A 22,304-nucleotide genomic window follows, 5' to 3' on the forward strand; every position below is an offset into this window, starting at 1 on the left:
AAATGTCTGACTGCAAAAGAAGAATTATGGTGTTGGCTGAAAATTTGGGATGTCACTATATGTTGTTTGTGGTTTAATTACCTTTTGAGAGGGAAAGAAGTATTAAATACCTGTATTCATGTTTGAAATTCATTCATTCCCAAATATGCATTAGCTGATAAAGGTAAACATGTTTGTGAATATTTATTTTTTTTCCCTCTTCCTCAGCCACCATCAATATCTTTGTGTCATAGTGACATCCTGTTCCTCTGGCAGAGGAGAGCTAGTTCCAGATCCTTCTGGAAGTAGTCAGTAGCCATTTTAGAAGTGGTACTGAGATCTCTACAGATTTTCAGGTACTCGCTTCCCCACTCAAGCTGCAAGATTGTACCTTGAATCTCCAGTGTGGTAGCGCGTGGTTTTACTGGCACATTTCTGTGCCTGCCTCTTGAGATTCTGCAAAATTATGTTGACCAGATTGGGCAAATGTGTAACTGGAATATTATCTTGACATAGTGGGACACTTCTTTTGTGCTGAGTCCTAATTTATATGCAAGTTTTTGCATCACAAATCGGACACTGTGGTAGTTTTTTTCATGGTTGTTAGAGCACGTGAACAATAACAGCATATGCTAAAATACTTAAATGTTTAAGTGGAAAAATGTGCCTCATCCAAAAAAGAGCTACTTGTCAATTTAATGGTCCTGACATCTTGCTCCCCAGACTATCTTGAAGCTGATTGTTGCAGAGGCACTGATGCTCTGATATTGGTGGGAGAATATGCTTTGCAACTTTCAGCCCTTTGCCAGTTAATATGTAGAGGTAATGGAAACTTGGAAGGAAGTTTCACTAAGGCAGTGGTTTTCAAACTGTGGGTCGCGACCCAGTACTGGGTCGCGGAATGTAAGATGCCAAGTCATGGCGGCCCGGTTGGTGGTCCTGACCAGAGCCATTGAAAGTCCTGCTGGCAGTGCTGCCCGGCTAGGGCAGGCTAGTCCCTACCTGTTCAGACACCATGGTGACCCCAGAAGCGGCCATCAGCAGGTCCAGCTCCTAGGCGGGGGAGGCCACAGGGCTCCGTGTGCTGCTCCGAGCACTGGCTCTGCAATCCCATTGGCTGGGAACTGGCCAATGGGAGCTGGGGGGGGCGTGCCTGCAGATGAGAGCTGTGGAGCTCCATCTAGGAACCGGACCTGCTACTGGCCGCTTCCAGGGCACAGCGCGGTCCGCGGAGCCAGGACAGGCGAGAAACTTGCCTCTGCACTCCAGCTGCGCTGCTGACCAGGAGCCGCTGGAGGTAAGCCCGTACCCCAATCCCCTGCCCCAGCCCAGAGAACCCTCCCCCACCCTGAACCCCTCTTTCCGGCTCCACCTCGTAGCCTTTACCCCCGCACCCCGACCCTCTGCCCCAGTTCTGAGCCCCTCCCACACTCCAAACCCCTCATCCCCAGCTCCGTTGGGTCACGGGCATCAACAGTTTTCTTCAGTGGGTTGCCAGAAAAAAAGTTTGAAAACCACTGCACTAAGGCATATCAGCCTGTGGAGGTAGTTGAGAGAATCATCCAGGAGGACATGCTTTCCCCCCCTGACCCTAAGAACTAGTTGCCCCTACTTAAAATGCAGCTGCTCTTGATGATTTCATTTAGAAAAATGAGTCATAATCAGTAAATGGCCAAACGTAATTGAAGTGGAAACTGGTGGCAAATTACCCAAATCAGGGTTTATTTAAAAAAAACACACACACTAAAAACTCCACCCCATACCCTGATCCAAAATTTGTCTTCCTGTTTATAGGAAGCAACGCTGCTCTCCTGCTTGGGTAGTTTTTTTACATTGCCAGCAAAGGGTGTTGCCTAGAGCAAATAGAAGAGACATGAAAACTTCCTTTTTTAAAAGCTGTTACAGTGTTTGAAATCTTCATGTTTCAGTACTCTTGCGTTTGACTTGTAATATTTAGTAAACAAATTTTGTGAAATCAGAGTGAATTTTTTCATAAATCTCTTCACACCGTGCGTGAATTTTTACAACTTAGTCACAAAATCCCTAAAGCTGGAATTTCTAGTGGAAACACATGGGTATAAATGGTACTGATTAAAAAGCAGCTTAAAAAAATACACCAAAACCTCATCATTTAGGGAGAAGATTCAATGTCATTCCCTTTTTTATTGCAAGAAAATGAGTCCTCTTTCCCTCTGTAAGTCTCCATTATAGCATTTCTTACATTGTTAGCAGTTGTCTTATTTGGGTATTCCTAGAAGGAATTTTTACAAGAATATCTGAACAATTATTTGTTTTCTTTAAATATATTTAAATATTTTGAATAGCTTGCATTTCAGTTATTAATATAATAAAAACATTTAATGCTGAGGAATTTGAGATAAAAATCTAAAACAGTAATGGGGATTGTTTGAATTAATTTTATGGAACTGTCTAGATGGATTTACATATCTACATATAGTTTAAATTGGGAGCTGCTTTGGAGCTAGTGTTAAAGTTTACCTTAACAGTTTTATAGAAGTTATTACATTATTAAATTAAATTAAAACTTTTTAAAATGACCTTTGCTTTTTACGAATAATTTTCAGTGTCCAGAGAAGATCACATTCTGAAGACTGACTGTATTTGTAACTTAGTTAATTGTTTCTACATGTTCATATGAACCATCTTAAGCAGAAATAGTTTAAGCAATGCTGAATTTGTAAACTAAGCAACAATACTAGAATGTAAAATCTTGCTAAGAATATCTTGTAAATTTAACTCTAAAACAAAGCATAATATCCCAGTTCCTGTTTTTCATAAATTTCATTTCTGTTGGTTCCATTGAGGGCTGAAGTAAAAAAAAAAAACAGCTCCTCTGCTCTTAAAGTCTGTTGTTTGAGTTGATTGGTGTGTGACTTGCAAAATATGTCAATTTGGAATTCTCTTAAACATAATCCCAACTTGTTTAAGCTAATGTTACAAAATGTTCTGGGAATGAATCGTTCAGTTTGCAGATGCCAAGCAAAGTGCCCATGAACCTGAAGTTCCATGGTACAAAATTTAGCTGATGTAGTTATAAAACATAACATACCTTCTGTTGGAGGTGTGGGATGGCACTGTTGGTAAGGATAAGTGAAGGAGCAGAATCCCTTTCTCCCTCGGGGGTAAACTTGTTACTCCTCAAGTTGACAAACTTTTATCACTTTTAAGTATCTAAAAATGCAGTGCTTTACCCCATCTCCGGGATTTCTTAGTGGTTTCTATGCTTCGCTTTGGAGTTTGAAGCAAACTGAGCACAACTCTTTGACTCCAAACAGCCCCTCTACTCCTACAGTCTAATTTAGGTGATAACTGAACAGTATGTTCACATTACCAAACTGCAAATTTAAATGGGGGGGAGGGGTTGTATTTTGTTTATAATGTAATATGTTTTCTGTCAGCCGTTTCCTATCAAACTAATAATCAATGAAGCAGCAAAAAGAGAAAAGACTCTATTGTGACTCTTTCTATAAACTATTTTCATGATGAATTAAATACCTAAACAGTTTACAAATGTTTTAAAATCCTAACTTCCTAAATTTGTAATGTTAAGTAAGCCTGGATGGCAGACAATTCTACACCTTGATCATAAATTTGGTAGCAAAGCTTTTCACTTAACAGTTTAAATATTGCTGTAGTACTGTAATATGGAAGAAATAAAATGCTGTGTAACATTACAAACTTGCCAGAACTATTTTGGATAAAACAGTTGAGTTGCTTTATGTAAAATATAAATGGAAAAACAGTTCAGGACTCGAAGTGGGCAAGCATGCACTGGAACATCTTAAGAGCAATTACCCCATCTCCAGGCACACCTTCCCCCCAGGTATGTGTATCACACAACATTGTCAGCCTGTGATGGAAGTGCTGTTTATATACAATGTACCTTTGAAGGGTCATGCTTCCTTGTAGGCTGAACAATCTTCAGTGAAGATCATGGTGGTTTTCTGGTATATTGAAGGGTAGACGAGGTAAAAGAAAATTGTGTAAAAGAGGAGAGGAATCAAAACTGGGGATGAAAGTCTAAATTATTGAGAAGCCATCCTGAAGCCAAAAGAAAAGGGGATCCTTGTTATGATGTAAATGACACTCCAGGGGAAGGATGGTTTTATCTTGGGAAATACTGTGATCTGTCTTTCTCTCCCTTGGTCAATTCAACAATCATAGAAGGGGAGGAACAGAGACTGTGGATCACATTATTGGTGATTACTTTGCTATCAAAAAAATCCTAAGTGAAAACCTACAGAGTGACCCAAGATTCTTGTTGAGTACTTTCATTTCTATTTGAAATAAAGTACAATGGGGAAGGTAGAGGATCCTTGTCATTGCCACTCCTTATCCCTTTATTGTTCCTAGCTATTTTCCAGATTTTTTTTAGTAAAAGTTTTACAACGTCTTCTAAAAGGAATCTCCCCTGAAGATTTTGATACCAGGATGATTCGTAGGGTTATCAGTGCTAAGTCCTCATAATATACTTCCATTTGAAAAATGGAGGTGTTGATCGAAGGAATTGACTCGTTCTGTAGGGGCAAATGGTGTTGCCAAACCATGTCTTGATCACTACAAGACAGCTTCAAACTGAATGGTCTAGGGCAGTGGTTCTCAACCTTTCCAGACTACTGTACCCCTTTCAGGAGTCTGATTTGTCTTGCGTACCTCAAGTTTCACTTCACTTAAAACTGACTTGCTTACAGAATTGGACATAAAATACAAAAGTGTCATGGCAAACTATTACTGAAAAATTGCTTACTTTCTCATTTTGTCTGTATGAAATTTTAGTTTATAATGACATCACTAGTGCTTTACGTGTAGCCTGTTGTAAAACTAGGCAAATACCTAGATGAGTTGAGGTACCCCCTGGAAGTCCTCTTTGTACCCCCAGGGGTGTGATTACCCCTGGTTGAGAATCACTGTTCTAGGGAATATTGAAGCACTGGGTCTGACAATAGGACTTGAAATACTGGTGCCACAAAGGACACATCAGTGAGAGCTAGGAGTTCTAGCCTGTTTCATGGCTGGGTGCTGAGACAGGAGTAGGGAATCCAGTCAGGTGATAAATTTTACAAGAGTGTAATTCTGCTTCCCTCCCCCCCCCCCCCCCCCCCCAACAGCATAGACGGAGCTGGTGAAGTAAAGAGGGAATGCTGGAAATGTGGATGTGACAATACAACCATACTGTACACATTTGCTCCTCTAATGAAACCATTATCTAGCAGCCTATGAAATTATTTTATTTATATTTAACACTTACATTGCAGGAATGCCTGCCCTGGTCCCATTTTGCTAGGTGCTATACAGACACATAGTAAATGACAGTCCCTGCTCCCAAGGAGTGATTGTGAAAAGTCAATCTGTGGATTTGCTTTTTTTCTCTACCCCTCTGTCCTCCCCAGTTTCATTACTCAATCCATTCTGGATTTATTTGTGTAGAATAAAAATATTGTGTGCTATATCTTACTCCCACCCTCTAGTCTGTGCTCGGTATGTTTTCTGTTTAGATGATAAGGTCTTCAGGGCAGGGACCTGTCCTCCATTTGGAGCTATGTAAATAATAAATACAACACAAGTACTGTTGTCCTGATTCATTCTTCTTTTTTTAAATGACCTAAAAGTGGATGCTATCAGTTATGAATTTTGGAGCTGGTAAAAACCATGTTGTTATGTAGCTTTTGGAAATATTTATTTTCACCACTTAGAAATATGACACACACTTTTCACCCTGTAACTGGTGGTTTGAAAATATTTGAAAATATTTTAACTGTTTTTGATCAATCCCAAATGTACCCATTTGATTTCTCACTGTGAACTGCAATAGCTTCCCATGCGTAATAGAGCAGGAAGGTTTCAGTGGTACAGTAAGATGAAATGCAAATATTAGGTGTTCACATGTTTAACTAGATTAGAAGTTTAGCTGGAATCATATTATATTCTCCTTATAACACCATCCTCTCAGAGCCCAGCATTTGAAATGTTGAAAAGTGTTGTGGTAATGCTCACACAGTATAAATATAGTACCTAGCTTGTTACAAGTGATGTTAAGCTTGGCACAGAGTTTAATATCCAGTACAGAGCTTTGATTACCCAAAGCTCCTATCTTCTCACACTTGACCAACACTTGAGAGCCACAGTGGTCTCAGACATAGTTTTTGGAGTCAGGGCCTTGGACTTGGCAGGGGGGAAGCTGTTCGGTATCTTTGTGTATGATGGCCAGGGGCTAAGAAGCGATCAGGAGACAGAATGGCAACACAAGAGGGAAGAATTTTTAGTGGAGTGTAGATAGATATGTAGGAAGAGGGGGTTTGTGCTGCAGCTGACCTGGAATTCAAATTTTGTGTCTTTGGATTTGCCTGTACTTCAGTTTAGGTTATGAAGCCTCTCTCCCGCTCCCCAGTAAAAGCCCAGCAGCATTTTGGAGCATTGCCTGCTTACTAGTAGATGGTATCCTTGTACTATGCAATAACCAGTCTGAACACTGAATCAGCACTTGAAGTTATGTACAGCTGCTTCTGTATTGCTCTTCAGTTGAAGTGAGTCTTCTCTACAAAGTATTCAGTCATTGAGACTGAGGAGTAAATAGACTTGAACCTGCAAAATAGTTACATAAAATATGTAGAAAAGTTTGTTCCACAAAAGTCTAAATATTTAGGTTTCAAACATACAATATTGCTACTCAATTTCTGTTATTAATGTTTACTTAAAGTAAACATTCTGGCTTATTCTTCTGTGCTGACAAAATGGATGCCTTTGCTTGCTTTCTATTTGTGTGCTCTTGAAGAGTGATGATGTCGTTAAGAGAAATGTTGGTTGGGATAACATTGGCTTTCAACAAAACAAACTTTATTCCTTCCATCAGATATTTAAGGAAAAGACAAATGATGGAGGAAAGATTTTTATTTTCTGTAGAAAGAGCAAGGAATTCCAGCTTTATGGTGTAGCAGTAATGTCATCTTTACTGTTTACTCAAGTTTTTCTACATTTCTCAGCTACAGTCCTTCATTGTGGCTGTTAGTTTAAAAACAATTAGCTAGGATTGCATAGTGAAGCAGGGAGAGTCTAGTCCATTTCACTTTCCTGCTGCAGCCCATGTGCAGTGTTTTGGCATAGATTCTGTTCCCAATTTAGTACATCAAGCATGCTTCGGAATCAAGTTGTCTGTTAAACTCAGACATGGTCCTTATGAAATGAGATTGAAAGGAAGGTCACAGTCACATTTTCCCCCCCTCTTACTCTTTAAGCATGTAACATAGGAAAACATGATCCATGCTCGCTAGCAGTGAATGTCCATGTTTGCATTAGATGCATCTATCCTTAAAAGTTGTGCCAAAGTTATAGTGACACTTGGAACAAATGCTGCTTGCACCTGTTCCAAAGCAGCTTTGTTTCCTTTCCTAATAAAACTACAATAGAACCTCAGAGTTATGAACTGAGCAATCAACCACACACCTCATTTGGAACTGGAAGTACACAATCATGCAGCAGCAGAGATGTTAAAAAACGCAAACATAGTACTGTACTATGTTAAAAGTAAACTACTAAAAAAATAAAGGGAAAGCAGCATTTTTCTTCTGCCTAGTAAAGTTTTAAAGCTATATTAAGTCAGTATTCAGTTTTAAACTTTTTAAAGAACAATCATAACATTTTGTTCAAAGTTCTGAACATTTAGACTTACAAACAACCTCCATTTCCGAGATGTTCGTAACTCTGAGGTTCTACTATAGATCCGTGTAAAAGGATCGCTTCGCAATATGGTTTCTAAAGTTTGTTTGTAGATTGTCATTGGCAAAGCCTCTCGTTGAGGGGCATGTAAATATGGCCATACATTGGGTCCTTTGCATATCTAACATGGGTTCAGTCCTGTGCATATCTGACAGATTTCCAGGGAGGAGAGGGCAGCAGTACATCTAACATTAGCTTATTACTGATCGTGAGCAAAAGGTAAAATTACCTGAAATGGTTTTTGTTGGTGCTATGGTTAATAACAGAATTAAATGTAGGTATGCTCAATCTGTTTGTGTACAGTTAAACTATAAATAGCCTATTCTCCTGTTTAATTGGGTTAATTTCTAAAAGCTGTAGTGCTTGCCTAATGAGCGTGCGGGGGGGGGGGGGGGGGGGATTTTTTAAAAGTTCATTAAAGATGGGTTTTTAATTAATATATACAAAAATTAAACATTTTTGCATATTGTTTATATAACTGGATTTTATCAAATTTAAAACAGTTAACAGTTAAAGCAAACATACAGACTTATGGTTTAACTTTTTGTTTATAAGTGACAATTTTTGCATTAAATCTGTCTTAAACAGTCTGTTTTTCTGAGTCTAAATTAAGGCTACATTTGCCATGACTGTTCATTTCTGGTAGTACCTATTGCTTTTACAGTTAGGCACCATTAGCATTGCTGTATGCATAGTAAATAAAGTGGTTTAGGAGAAAAAGAACAAAAATTGCTTTTAACTAATACGAGTGAAATTACATAGGCCCTGATCCTACAAACACTTATGCATCTGCTTAACTTTACTTCTCTGAATAGTTTCACAATAGGACTACTCAGAGAGTAAAGTTAAGTAACTTCATAAGGGTTTGCAGGATCAGGGCCATAGTGAACAAAGTACTACTGATGAATGGATGTTGGAGGACTTGTTAGCTCTCTTAAGTAGTTACTGACAGTTCAGTATACTTAAACGAACTGAGGTTTGAGATTTTTTGTGGCAATACTGATTGTTTGGGATACTGTAAATTGTTAATGCACAAAATCCATTCCTTCTGATGTCACTCACTGTTCAGATGTTTTTGAAATAATACCCCATTTGGAGTATGTTTCCAGTTCAATCTCAAAATGGACTACAGAAATCTAGATAGAGTTACAGCGTTAAATAATGTATAGACTTAATACAATTATATTTGTATTCTAAAGTCTAAAATTTTGACTTTCTAGTGTTTACTAGATCTCTGTGCCTGTGTGTAAAATGAAGATAATTGCAAATCATTACCCAAGATAGGCTTTTACTACTTTAATCAGGGTTAAATATTGCTTGTGAGTTACGCAAAAAAGTCTGTTATGTATTACCTGTAAACAAGTTGCATAAATATTTGTTTTTATTTTTCAGATGTACTTTCAGGTTTCCCAGCACAAACATCAAGATAACATTCACAGCTCTGTCCAATGAAAAGAGAGAAAAACAGGAGTCCCCAGAGTCTCCAGTGAAACCTGTGCAACCCCAGATCTCTCCCTTAACAATAAACATTCCAGACAACATGGCTCACCTGATCAGCCCTCTCCCTTCTCCCACAGGAACTATCAGGTATTTAAAATTTGCAAAATTGCATGTAGGGTAGTATATGGTTCCAGAATCAATACAGAGATACAGTTCATTTGATGCTTTCCTTATGTAATAATGCTTAAGTTGGAGCTCAGAGTAGCCTCAGATGAGCCTTGGAGTAAAACTATAAGTGTTGTGGTTTTTTTTCAGTGGCTACCTATTCACATAAATATACAAATCTGTTACTGTCATTAAAGTCTGACTTTAAATTCACAAAAGCAATAAAATTGTGTTAGGGCTGTATTCTGAATGCATCCTTTTGTTCCTAGTATTCTAGGATGGTTAGAGCAGTGAATGAGCCCACATTTCCCAGTGGCTGAAATATTTGGACACACTAGAGTGAGTTTAAGAATTAAGCATCAATCTTAACTTACCATTTTCTTGCCATTGTTGGTCTTCATTATACCTGTGACAACACTTTAATTTAGTTTCTATTTTTATTTCCATTGTTAGTACTGTTCTTAAGCAGTTGACTAAAATCTAGTATCCTTAGTAAGTTTGTCAGCAGAAAAATATGTTTTAGCTGTTTGGCAATGCTTACTTTGAAAACTAATGATTAAAAAAAGTGTCTCTTATTGACAAATGACTGCAGTCAGTAAACTAAGTTTCTTATTTATAGTATCTCAGTATAGCATCAGGAGAAGTATAGTGTTGAGAAATGTTTTGGTAGGTGTGGTTAATTTGGTTGGGTCTGTCAGTTTAGCTGTATTGATTAGAGACTCAGAGCCATCATTTGGCTTGTTGTTGGGTTGAAGGTCAATTAAACAAAAAGCTTAATTGCTCTTCTTGCAAACTTATAAAAGCATTTTGAATAGAATTTTCAGAAGCACCACAGTCACTTAAATATTTTTGAAAAATCCACCTTTTCCTCACAGATTCTGGTAGATATGCTTGTTCAAGAATGTAAAGCTAGTGTGTCTAATTCTGTTGATCTTCAAATTGGATCCTGTTATGAAGTTTAAATTCAGAGGTAAATCTGTTGATACTTAACAAGAGCAGAGATCTTGATTCCAGTTTTGTGATGGTGTTTGCAAATGGTGCATTTGGAAAAAGTGATTTGATAGTATAGCAGTCTTGGATTTTTTTATTTAAACCAGGAAAAATTTATCTTCCCCAAGAAATGATTGCATTCATAAATATTTCACCATTGCTTTTTGCATTATCTCAGTTGTTGCAATTATTTCCCAAGGCTATTAAACAACTGTTAAACTATACCGTTAAAAATCAAAGCAGTTCTGAGTCTATTTTACTAGCTTGACATTTTCTTCTTTAATTCACCAAGTTGTGTGGAGGATTTCTAAACTTGCTTTGATTATACCATATATATTGCTGTGTGAATACATGGTACAGTGAGCAAAGTGTAAAGGGATACTGTCAGTTGATATGTGCAAAACTTACATAGCACAGCAATGACCAACACTTTTTAAAAAGTGCTGACCTTCTGACTTTTAACCCTCAAAACAAGGCCTGTTTCACACAACATTATTAAAATTCCATCTTCCCTGCTGGACAGTCCACTAACAGCTAACCTCAAATGTTGGAATTGTGGAGATAAGTTTCTCTTCAAGAACAGTGGTTTTGTATGTTACTCTGTCTACATGTAAGAACATAGCAGGCACTGCAAAGGGTGTAGACAGCAAGATGTTCCTGTCTGCTTGCAAAGCAAATCTTGGCAGATACAACTTTTTTGTCCCACCAGTCCAGATGGTATCCCTTAACTCTAGTTTTCCTTAAAGTCTTAAATTTTATATATTTTGATTAATTTAAAATAGTATCTTTGATTTAGAACAAGGCTAGTGGATGGGGACCTGGCAGACTTCTCAGATTCCTGCTTTTATTTTCGTATATGCGTTTTTTGATGCTTCTGAGGGCAGAATTGAATCCTGTCATTATGTAAATGTTTTGGGGGCTTATTGCATTACATGAAAATATGTAAGCAGTGAAAAGATTGTTCAATGACTGTGTCTCAACTGTAAAGGGACAAAGGAAATTCTGGAAGAATAGCTCTTTATACAGCTATGATTCGGGTGCACTATAAAAGGTGGAAAAAATCATAAACTTTCAAAAGATATGGTAGAAATTTATTTGAATTTTCGAGTTAATATTTTGTACATTCCCAACACTAATGAGCCTTAGCAAAATGCCAATTATCCAATTTTACCTTTGGCTACTGTTTTGTTGGTGTCCTATCCACTTATGTCGTCATCTCCCCAACCTTTGGCCTATTGGATTATTACGTTACATGAGGATTTATAGTGTTAATACAGCTCAGTGTCTGTATATAATTCTAAATCAATTTACCTGAAATATATATTTGATTAAATAAGAATCACCCAGAACTCTTCCTTTATTATATTTTCGCAAGCATGCTGTTTCATCCAGACACATTATTGAGTGATTCTGACTAAGCTAAAAACAAGCACGTGGTGGAAATCTCACGTAGACCTACTTTCTGAAAACTTTCAGATCAGCGGTTCAGACGAGAATCCAGAATTTTTGGTTGTATAAGTAGACCGAACCTCCAACTAAAATGGACGTATTGTCAGCAAAGCTTACATAAATACAATATAGCCTACAAAACAGTTAATCTTCTTTCTTTGAAGAGAGAGGCTGAAACCTCATTTGACAGGTTTCTTCCTGGAGTGATTTTGATTCTTACAGTGAGTTATAAATCCCATTTTCCAAGCATTTATAATGGAAGTACTGACAGACCCTTAACGACAGTCTGGGAACACTAGTGAGTTTTCCTACAATTAGAGCTATTTGATTAGACATAATGTGGTGATATACTGTATAACAAAATAGTAGGATCCTCTTTTTATATTCTACAGTGCTGCAAATTCCTGCCCATCTAGCCCGCGTGGTGCAGGCTCTTCAGGGTACAAAATGAGTCGTGTAATGCCATCTGACCTACATTTAATGGCTGACAATTCACAGTCAGAAAACGACAAGGAAGCATCGGGTGGTGATAGCCCAAAGGTAAAAGTTGCACAGAATAAAACCATAAATAAAAATAAAGCCTTGAGCCCAATGTACCAATGTTGGAAATTTGTTGTCCAAAGTATATGAACTTAGACATGATTTGGCATTTAGAAATTGAAAACAGATTGGAGCCAGAGATCTTTTGTGTTTCGATGTGCTTTGTATCTTGATATTTTTTTTTTTTTTTAATGTAGATCTCCATTGAAGAGGTTCATGTCTGTATTGTTTTTTAGTTACTTGCATGACCATCATTTTTTAGACATTTAGATTCATAGTCCTTGGTTAAATGTTGTATTAGTTTCTTTTGATTTTTACTGTCATCTTAAATCCTCCTAACTGGAAGATGTAAGTTTGGTTTTAGCTTTTCTTTTGAAATCCTCAAGTCATCCAGAAGTGTTGAAAAATGAAGTTGATTACTGCATTTGTAATTTTTAGAAAAGAGGTATACTACTGTAAAGTTTATGGAGGCAAATATTTAAGGGTTCTTTTATTTTTTTTTTATAGGAGACTCAAACCACCTTATTCCTATGCACAACTAATAGTACAAGCAATTACGATGGCACCTGATAAGCAGCTTACACTAAATGGAATTTATACGCACATAACTAAAAACTATCCATACTACAGAACAGCAGACAAGGGCTGGCAGGTAAATCTAGTATTTCTTTTAAAAGTCATGAATAAAAACAACTATTAATATGATAAATGAATGATAGTAAATAAGCCAAGTCAACTTGTTTTATTTATACTGGTTATATTAAGTGATCATGACAGCCCTTCAGTAGATCTTTGGTGGACTGAATGGGTCACAAATTCATATGTAATGGATTTCTAATCTTAAAGTCTCTAGGTTGGCAGGAGCTTAGGTGTACTATGGCAGCATCATTTTCTAGCCTTAGTATTCCCTAGAGTTCCAATAGTGGAATTTATAGGACTTCTGTTGGAGAAAAATATAAACATAGGTAGAAATGGATTTAAATGTTTGCCATAAAAGAATGAATATTTTATTAGAATTTATTCTTGCATTAACATGCTTGTGTTACCTCAACAAGCCAAAATAAGATCCCAAAATCTCGGAATACACGCTTGTTGAAAGCTGTGGTCTTGACCTTACAGCTCCTTAACTACAGGTGTACATATCTTGCTTTATCTTGCACTGTTGACTACCTCACTTTTGATTGTGCTCGCACAGGTGACTAGAAAGTTCCATTTGCCCATGGTCAGTTCTATTCTAAAAATAGTAATTGTTTTTTAAAATATTTTTGCATGCCTTGTATAAGATATATTTCAGGATTTTGTCTAAAGTGCATCTATATTTGTGTCTATTGTACTGTTGTTTTCCATAGAGACTAGTTGGCTGATACAGATCTGCATTATGGCCTCTAGTTTTAAAATTAGGTGTTAGGTCACTGCATGTTTAGATGCATAATACTTTGCAAAAAACAAATGCAAGCACAGCACACCCCTTCTGTTTCAGAGAATTGAGTAAGAATTACACTAATGCATAACAATAGGAAAATATAATAAAATGGAGTGGCTGTTTTGGTCAGTAGTCATATAAAATATTGCCATAATGGTAGGTAACTTACCTCATTTGTGAACAATACTCTTAGCCTCTGGCTTCAGGCAGTAGATGACAATTTTGTTAACTAATCTATATGCTTCAGGCTATGTTTTAGATAGTTGTTTCAATACCTAATGAGGCTGTGGATATATTCATGTATATCCTAGAACTTTTTTTGAAGGCCCATCGTGTTGGACTCATTCTGTCGTGTATTTTTCCTCCAATCTAGAAAAGTTGGATTTAATATTCTCTTCTAGCAGATGGAGACACAAATACAACTGATAAACTTATATTCTTCACACCACCTGCTAGTTCTGTTTGTCATTGGCAGGGGAAACAGCTTCTGTTAGCATCAGATTGCATTGAAGAAACTGTACATGGGTAACATTGCCCTAAATTCTCTAAGCCTGCTGTCAAGGTCATGAATCGCATCTGAGGCTGACCTGTGACTAGGATTGGATTTAATTTTGAGGATTTTAAAGAGCCTTGATTTGGAATGTTATGAAAATTTTCCCCAGATGTTTCAGTGCTAACATTCAGTGGATCAGAACTGGACAGTTAAAGTTAGTACAAACTTAAATGGTTGTATTTGTTTCCCTCCACTTGAGTTATCAAATTCTGAAAGGTCTCAGTGTGATATGTGTGTGTATATATGAAGCATATAAAGTCAACGATAGATTTTTCCCGCTTGCATCAGAACATCAGTACCTTCATACATTTCCATCCAAGTCCTCTATGAAGTTGCAACGGATTTTAGTCTTCATGACACTGCATATTGGGCATATGGTAATATGCAGACCACAGCATAGTATGATGATCATTCTAGAGAGCTACATTTGGACCTACTGCCATTCAGAGTTTTCCTAGGCCCACTAAATCCTTGGCCTCTATGTTGAGATTGTCAGGTAATCGATATCTTTCCCTGTTTTGGGGAAGAATAACTGGGAACTGAAGTTGCCGAAAGAATCCTCCTTTTGTGTGGCTTCTGGTAAGGAAAGGTGAACTCCCAAGTATCTAGCTGTATCTGAAATTTCTTTAATAAAACCTTTCCTTTCCTTACTATGAAATAATGTAGAGTATTATTGTATAAGATCAGTATCAGAATCAGTGAATATAGTATGTTTTAGCAGCCCCATGGGAACAGTTTTGACTTTCATTTGAGCAGTGGAGGAAGGTTTGGTGTTTCAGGTACTACTAATTCTTTTTATCCACTGCTTTATGTCCACACAACTTTTGAAACCATGCATTGTGACTACTATCCTTCTCGTGAGAGGATTGAAATGAGATTCCCTTAGGAGCTTGTTAGCATTGTTCTTTAATTGCTGGGAGAGGTTTGAGCAATGCCAAGGCTCCCTTCTCCAGGCTTTAGTATGCTGCCTTTATAGCGCTAGCAGGCACCTGCTGCTCTAAGGAACTAGAGACCTGAACCCCGAGTCTCCCGTACTACAGACCACTGCACTAGGCCACATTCTGACTTTTTAGTAAAAATATATATGAATTCTACATATTTTTTTATGTTCCATAGAATTCAATACGCCACAATCTCTCTCTGAATCGTTATTTCATCAAAGTACCACGTTCCAGGAAGAACCAGGCAAAGGCTCATTCTGGAGGATAGACCTGCCTCTGAAAGCAAATTAATAGAGCAGCTTTTAGGAAAAGGCGGCCTAGGGGAGTACCTTGCTTTAGAACCCCTCTGGGACCACTCTCTTCTAGGTAAGGAAAAACAGATGAACAAAAAGACATTTAATTTTCAGAAGTTTACCTTAAATGTTAAATTTCCTGCTGGAAGTAAGAGGGAACAGTACTTTAAATAGTAATATGTTGGTACGGTAAGACTGAATTATAATTCTATAATAGAACCAAAAACGATCGCTGTTTTTAACCTTCAGGCTCGTACAAACTAGATAGTTTTGTATACAGTACTAAAATCACAAGTTTAGTTATTTAATTTAAAACACCAGTAAAGATTGCCCTCATGCACGAGGTTTGTTTTCTATTGCTTTTCTTAGTGCTAATGTACTGGCTCAGTTTACGTAAGTAATTGTTAGCTTGTTAACGTAAGAAGGGCTTTCTGTACTTCACTGTTACACAGTTACGATTTTAATTGCTAATTTTATCCCTCTCATGCCTTTAAAAATTGTGTTTAGTTTGATAATGTTTTACCAGTATTCTTAATGGTGAAATATATAGACTTAATTACTAGCTATGTAAAGATTGTGTCCCCTTTCTGCTGCTGCTGGCTTCCTTTGACTTACCCTTAGATAGAGCCGCTCATCATTCTGTCCCCCTAGAAAAAACATTTGTACTGTTGCATGGATTGCTTGGAAACACTCCATCAGAAAAAGTCCAAATGTTTCTATTCCATTAACCTTAGCCAAAGTCTGCCTTTGATTTCTCCTCTTGGTTAACAGAGGCTTTATGCAGAATCAAATCATGGATTTGGTGGGTACTTGTTTGGTAGAAGGCAAAGGGTTCCCCCTTGTGGAAAGTAGATATATTACAATGTTTTTAGAGGCAAGGTCACTCATCTTTCACAATTAACTTAAAACATACCAGCTGCTGCTTTCATTTTCTTAAAATACAGAAGTGCCCCAGCTTCTCCTAATCATTCTGGAGTGTTGTCTGCCCACTCCAGTGGCGTACAGACCCCAGAGAGTTTGTCAAGGGAAGGATCTCCAGTCCAATGGAACCTGAGTCTAGTGCTTATCCAGCCAAAATTAGCAGTAATACAAGAAGCACGATTTGCACAGAGTGCCCCAGGTGAGAATTTTTAAAATACTTTTTTGGTTTGGGGTGATGAGGGAAAATTTGTAAATATGTTGCCTGAAACGTCTTGGTGGAATTCACACCTAAATTAAGAAATCCGTAAATGTTTTCAGATAGATAATAAACTTTTAAGGCAAAGCATGGAGAAGTGCAGAAAATCAGTGTGCGAAATATTTTCTGAAAATGGCTAATACGGTCGATACATCTTCTTCCTGGTATTTATGTATGTTCATGCCGCACAGATAGATGCTTACTTTGCTGGTAAGCAGAGGCTGTACTTCTGTCTCAGTTAGGAAAATAGTGGTATATCAGTGACATCTCTTCTTCTGGAAAACTGTTCTATCTTTTTGTGCAGCACAGATTCTCCATGCGCAGAACATGAATTTGGATAAAAAGCTCCATTAAGAATGGTTGGTGAAAACCAAAGTGATTTCCTGGATCAAGGGTTGCTATACTAAATTAAATGTCTGTCTTATTTACAGTACACATTTGTAGCCATTTTGCTCTTACCCAAAGCAGAGGACAAGAGAACTAGAATTGGGAAGGGCTGAGGAGTTGAATGGTGGGATGTTTCTTTTGTATTGATTCATCCCCCCAATCCCCCATATTTATCTGTGTTATATTGGTAGTTTTATTTGTGTTCTAGCTATCAGGTTTTCCTAATGATATCACTTATGATACAGTGAAGGCCTGTATAGGTCTTGTGACAAGATACATGGAGTCAGCAACAGCAGTCTGATCATTCCAACTCTACATGCTAAAATTGTAAGGTGTAATTGTAAGGTGCGATAAGAGACTTTATTTTCCATGTTTTAGCTTTTGTAGCAACCAGTGAAAGGGAGTAGCGAGGGTTGTTGCTTTTACAAGGGTTCAGTGTGTTGGGATGATTAACTAAAAACATACTTGATTCAAACTTCCAGTCTAATTTATCTTTGTCTTTTTTGTTAGGATCACCTCTATCTAGCCAACCTGTTTTAATTACTGTACAACGGCAGCTACCACAAACTATTAAACCCGTCACCTACACTGTTGCAACTCCTGTGACAACATCAACATCCCAGCAGCCTGTAGTTCAGACAGTTCATGTTGTTCACCAGATACCAGCTGTGTCGGTCACAAATGTGACTGGATTAGCACCAGCAAACACTTACACTGTAGCTGGACAGGCAGTGGTTACACAAGCTGCAATGCTAACCCAGCCCAAGGTAGAACCTCAAGAGAATGGAGACCACAAGGAAGTAAAAGGTGAGAATTGACTGAGTTCAGTAAGTCTCATATAAATATGTGTGGTTGTCTAACACCTTATTTACCTTTAGAAAATCACTTCATAGATGCAAGTGAAAAAAACATTTGTTAAAATTAGGGCTGTTAAGCGATTAAAAAAATGAATCACACGATTAATTGCACTTGTAAACAATAATAGAATGCCGTTTATTTAAATAGTTTTGGATATTTTCTACATATTCAAATATTTTGATTTCAGTTACAACACAGAATACAAAGTGTACAGTGCTCACTTTATATTATTTTTTATTACAAATATTTGCACTGTAAAAAAACAAGACAGTAATTTTCAGTTCACCTAATATAAGTACTTTAGTGCAGTCTCTTTAACATGAAAGTTGAACTTACAAATGTAGAATTATGTACAAATAAATAACTGCACTCAAAAAATAAAACAATTAAAACTTTAGAGCCTACAAGTCCACTCAGTCCTACTTCTTGTTCAGCCAGTCGCTCAAACAGGTTTGTTTACGTTTGCAGGAGATAGTGTTGACCGCTTTTTGTTTACAGTGTCACCTGAAGGTAAGAAATGGCACTGTTGTAGCTGGTGTCGCAAGATATTTATGTGCCAGATGCACTAAAGATTCATATGTCCCTTCATGCTTCAACCACCATTGCAGAGGACATGCATCCATGCTGATGACGGGTTCTGCTCGATAACAGTCCAAAGCGGTGCGGACCGATGCACGTTCATTTTCATTATCTAACTCAGATGCCCCTAGCAGACGGTTGATTTTCTTTTTGGTGGTTTGGGTTCTGTAGTTTCTGCGTCGGAGTGTTGCTCTTTTAACTCTTCTCAAAGCATGTTCCACACCTCATTCCTTTCAGATTTTGGAAGGCACTTCAGATTCTTGGTCACGTGCTGTAGCTATCTTTAGAAATTTCACATTGGTACCTTCTTTGTGTTTTGTCAAATCTGCAGTGAAAGTGTTTTAAAATGAACAGTGTGCTGGGTCATCATCTGAGACTGCTATAACATGAAATATATGGCAGAATGTGGGTAAAACAGAACAGGAGAAATGCAATTCTCCCCCAAGGAGTTCAGCGTCATCAGTATGGAAGCATGTCCTCTGGAATGGTGGCCAAAGCATGAAGGGACATACGAATATTTAGCATATCTGACACGTGAATACCTTGCAATGCTGGCTACAAAAGTGCCATGCGAACGCCTATTCTCACTTTCAGGTGACATTGTAAATAATAAGCGGGCCGCATTATCTCCCGTAAATGTAAACAAACTTGTTTGTCTGAGCTATTGGCTGAACATGAAGTAGGATTGAATGGACTTGCAGGTTCTAAAGTTTTACATGGTTTTGTTTTGAGTGCATTTATGTAACAAACAAAAAAATCTACATTTGTAAGTTGCATTTTCATGATAGAGAGATTGTACTACAGTACTTATATAAGGTGAATTGAAAAATACTATTTCTTTTTCTTTATCATTCTTACAGTGAAAATATTTGTAATAAAAAATAATATAAAGTGAGCAGTGTACACTTTGTATTTAATAAATTTCAATTGGTATTCTATTGTTTAACAGTGTGGTTAAAACTGCGATTAATTGTGATTAATGTTTTTAATCACAATTAAGTTTTTCAAGTTAATCGTGGGAGTTAACTGTGATTAATCGACAGCCCTAATTAAAATAGAATGTTTGTTCCATGCTTTTTCAGATGCTTTGAGGTTATTAGTAAGATTAATTATATTCATTGGAGGGATAAAGTAACTAAATCACTTTTTGTCATGTTTTGTTTTAAGCCGTCTTGTCTTAACGTAACATATTAAATAATTTTTGTTGTTTTCCAGTTAAAGTGGAACCTATACCTGCTATTAGCCATGCTACAATAGGAGCTGCTAGTCGTATCATTCAGACATCTCAGACCACGCCCTTACAGACAGTTACTATAGTGCAACAGGCACCTCTAGGTCAACACCAGCTACCAATAAAAACTGTAACCCAGAATGGAACGCACATAGTACCTATCACCACAGCGATACAAGGACAGGGCAACACTGGTAAGCTTTTGACCAATATTTCGTATAGCCACAAACATTTCCAGTGTAGGAACTGCCTTCAGAATGAGCAAATTTGTACAGTTTCTCAGAATGTCCATTGTAAAATCTCATTATTTAGATTCCTTCCTCAGTCCTTTGTACTCTCACTGAAAGCAACTAGAGTTGCACATACAGTTTGTTTGCCATCTGCAGCCTTTTTACATTTTCTATATATATCTATATAGATACAGAGAGAGAGAGAGAGTATATATAGATATACGTGTGTGTGTGAGACAGACAAACAGATAGACAATTGGTGTCTCCTTTCACTGATTGTTACCAGAATAGGAATTTAATCTCTGGAATTTTTAAAGGGGCACTGTCAGGGATGACAACTCCCAAATTAAACCCAACCTAAAAATAACTTTTAAAATGTTTTTTTAGTTCTTGAAAAACTCCGTTCCTGCAAAGCAAGGGCTGCAGTACTACTAAAATGGACAACCAGTCCTCTGGGTGGTCAAGAACAAACTGGGTGCAAGGCTTCTTTGTGGGTCGGCTTTTTAGGTCATTCTTCTGCTGTACCTTTCTCCAAAGCTTGTGAAAAAAAAAATATATATTAAAATTTACAGGAATTCTAAAGGATTCTTTTGAAGCTGCTTGCCTGTCTTAATACCCTCTGACGTCTCAGTTTTTGAGTAGGCAGTCTGATTGGATGGCAGGACAAAGGTACATTCATATCAAATACAGCTTTTGGTTTGGTTTGCTGATAAATCTAATTTCGTGCCTATTTGTTTTGACAGTTTCCCTTTGAAATAAATATGCCCAAGGTGAATTAAAAAATTATGATTTAAAAAAATCTTCTGTTGATTATTTAAAGAAGATTAATCTACATGTTGCTAATTCTTTGCTTTCTTCTCAGTTTATACATACTTGTTTCTTTAACTAAGTTTCCTAATTGTTCCTGGAATTTCAGATTTTACAAAGGAACTTCTTTCTAAGAGATTTTCCTACTTAACTTGTTCAAGTATGCTTGGAAAAGTCAAGTCCAGGCCTTTGTTAATATCATTACTATGAGAACAACACAAACGCAAACATAAAATGCAAAGATAGCACAGACTATTGGGATTGTCAGCCAATACCTCCTTCCAACATAATGAGCTTCCACAGGTCAAGATATCTGGAATGCTTCAACAAAGCTGTATTCCTCCATCAAGGTTTTCAGTCTGAAGTCAGTTAAGAGTTCTTGAAAATGCCACTCTGGGGTGTCTGGCTTTGTATTTAGGAACCTAATTTTAGGCTTCTATTCTTAAAAATATTGGCCTTTGTATAGAAAAAAAAGTTTGCAATAACTTTGTTGAAAATCTGAGTAACTTTTCATTATTATCACTGAAACAGTTTTGTTTTGAAATGACAAAGATTTTGTCACTAGGAGTTTTAAATAAAAGTACAGTTTTAGTCACTGATGCTATAACCATTTAGATGCATGCTTAAAGTTAAGTACATGAGTAGTTCCATTGAAGTCAGTGGGACAATTCAGGTGAGTAAAATTAGATGTGTATGTACAGTATTTGCAGAATCAGAGCCTTAATTTTCAATATTTCATTTTTTTTGCCCACAGCAATTTTGTAAAATTCAAATAGACCCCTTTCAGTAAAGGCATTTAAAAACAAAAACCACTTTATTTATAATTTATTATAAATCTAAATCTAAAATTGTCATAGCACACATTTTCAATTAGTTTTACAAAGCTGCAACCTGATTTAATCTTTGATTTAAATAATTTAAAATTGCCTTAACTTTCATCACTCCACCCTGAATTTGCCATTCAGGAACAGACGGGCGATCCATTTTTTGTCAGCATCTTATTTTTGACAGTGGCCTGTATCAGGTGCTTCAGATAAAGCTGATAAGAACCTTAATGGATGGTTCTGGAGTAACTACTCATACGGGAAGTTGTTGTGTTAACTGAAGTATTTGCTTATGCCTAGAAGCATGGGGGCTTATCTCTCATGGATTTTCTCTTATTAAATGTAACTTGATGGTCATGTCCATATGACTGTCATTTTTTGAATGCTGCCTTGTCTTGTGGCTAGTAGTTTGCACGGGTTAATACCTTATTTTCTAAACAAAACAAAACATTTCCTGTTATCACTTTAAATTTTTGTTTGCCATTTAGTTTAATTGGATATAGCCTTTTGAATTACGGTAATGATTTGTTTCAGAGTAGCAGCCATGTTAGTCTGTATTCGCAAAAAGTAAAGGAGTACTAGTGGCACTGTAGAGACTAACAAATTTATATGAGCATAAACTTTTGTGAGCTACAGCTCACTTCATCAGATGCATGCAGTGGAAAATACAGTGGGGAGATTTATATACACAGAGAACATGAAAC

The 22,304-nt window shown here is 37.1% G+C and overlaps 1 protein-coding gene across 1 annotated transcript in view; it reads left to right on the plus strand.

Moving 5' to 3' along the window:
- FOXK2 (forkhead box K2) overlaps positions 1–22,304 on the plus strand; it is a 64,036-nt gene that overhangs the window by 32,488 nt on the left and 9,244 nt on the right. Inside the window, 10 exon segments of the mRNA XM_037914387.2 lie at positions 9,106–9,300; positions 12,150–12,350; positions 12,805–12,949; positions 15,390–15,441; positions 15,444–15,479; positions 15,482–15,511; positions 15,514–15,580; positions 16,452–16,627; positions 17,582–17,878; positions 19,724–19,933. Of these exon segments, the coding sequence (XP_037770315.1) occupies positions 9,106–9,300; positions 12,150–12,350; positions 12,805–12,949; positions 15,390–15,441; positions 15,444–15,479; positions 15,482–15,511; positions 15,514–15,580; positions 16,452–16,627; positions 17,582–17,878; positions 19,724–19,933 (1,409 nt within the window).

Source organism: Chelonia mydas, chromosome 14 (assembly GCF_015237465.2).
Source record: "Chelonia mydas isolate rCheMyd1 chromosome 14, rCheMyd1.pri.v2, whole genome shotgun sequence".
NCBI lineage: Eukaryota > Metazoa > Chordata > Testudines > Cheloniidae > Chelonia > Chelonia mydas.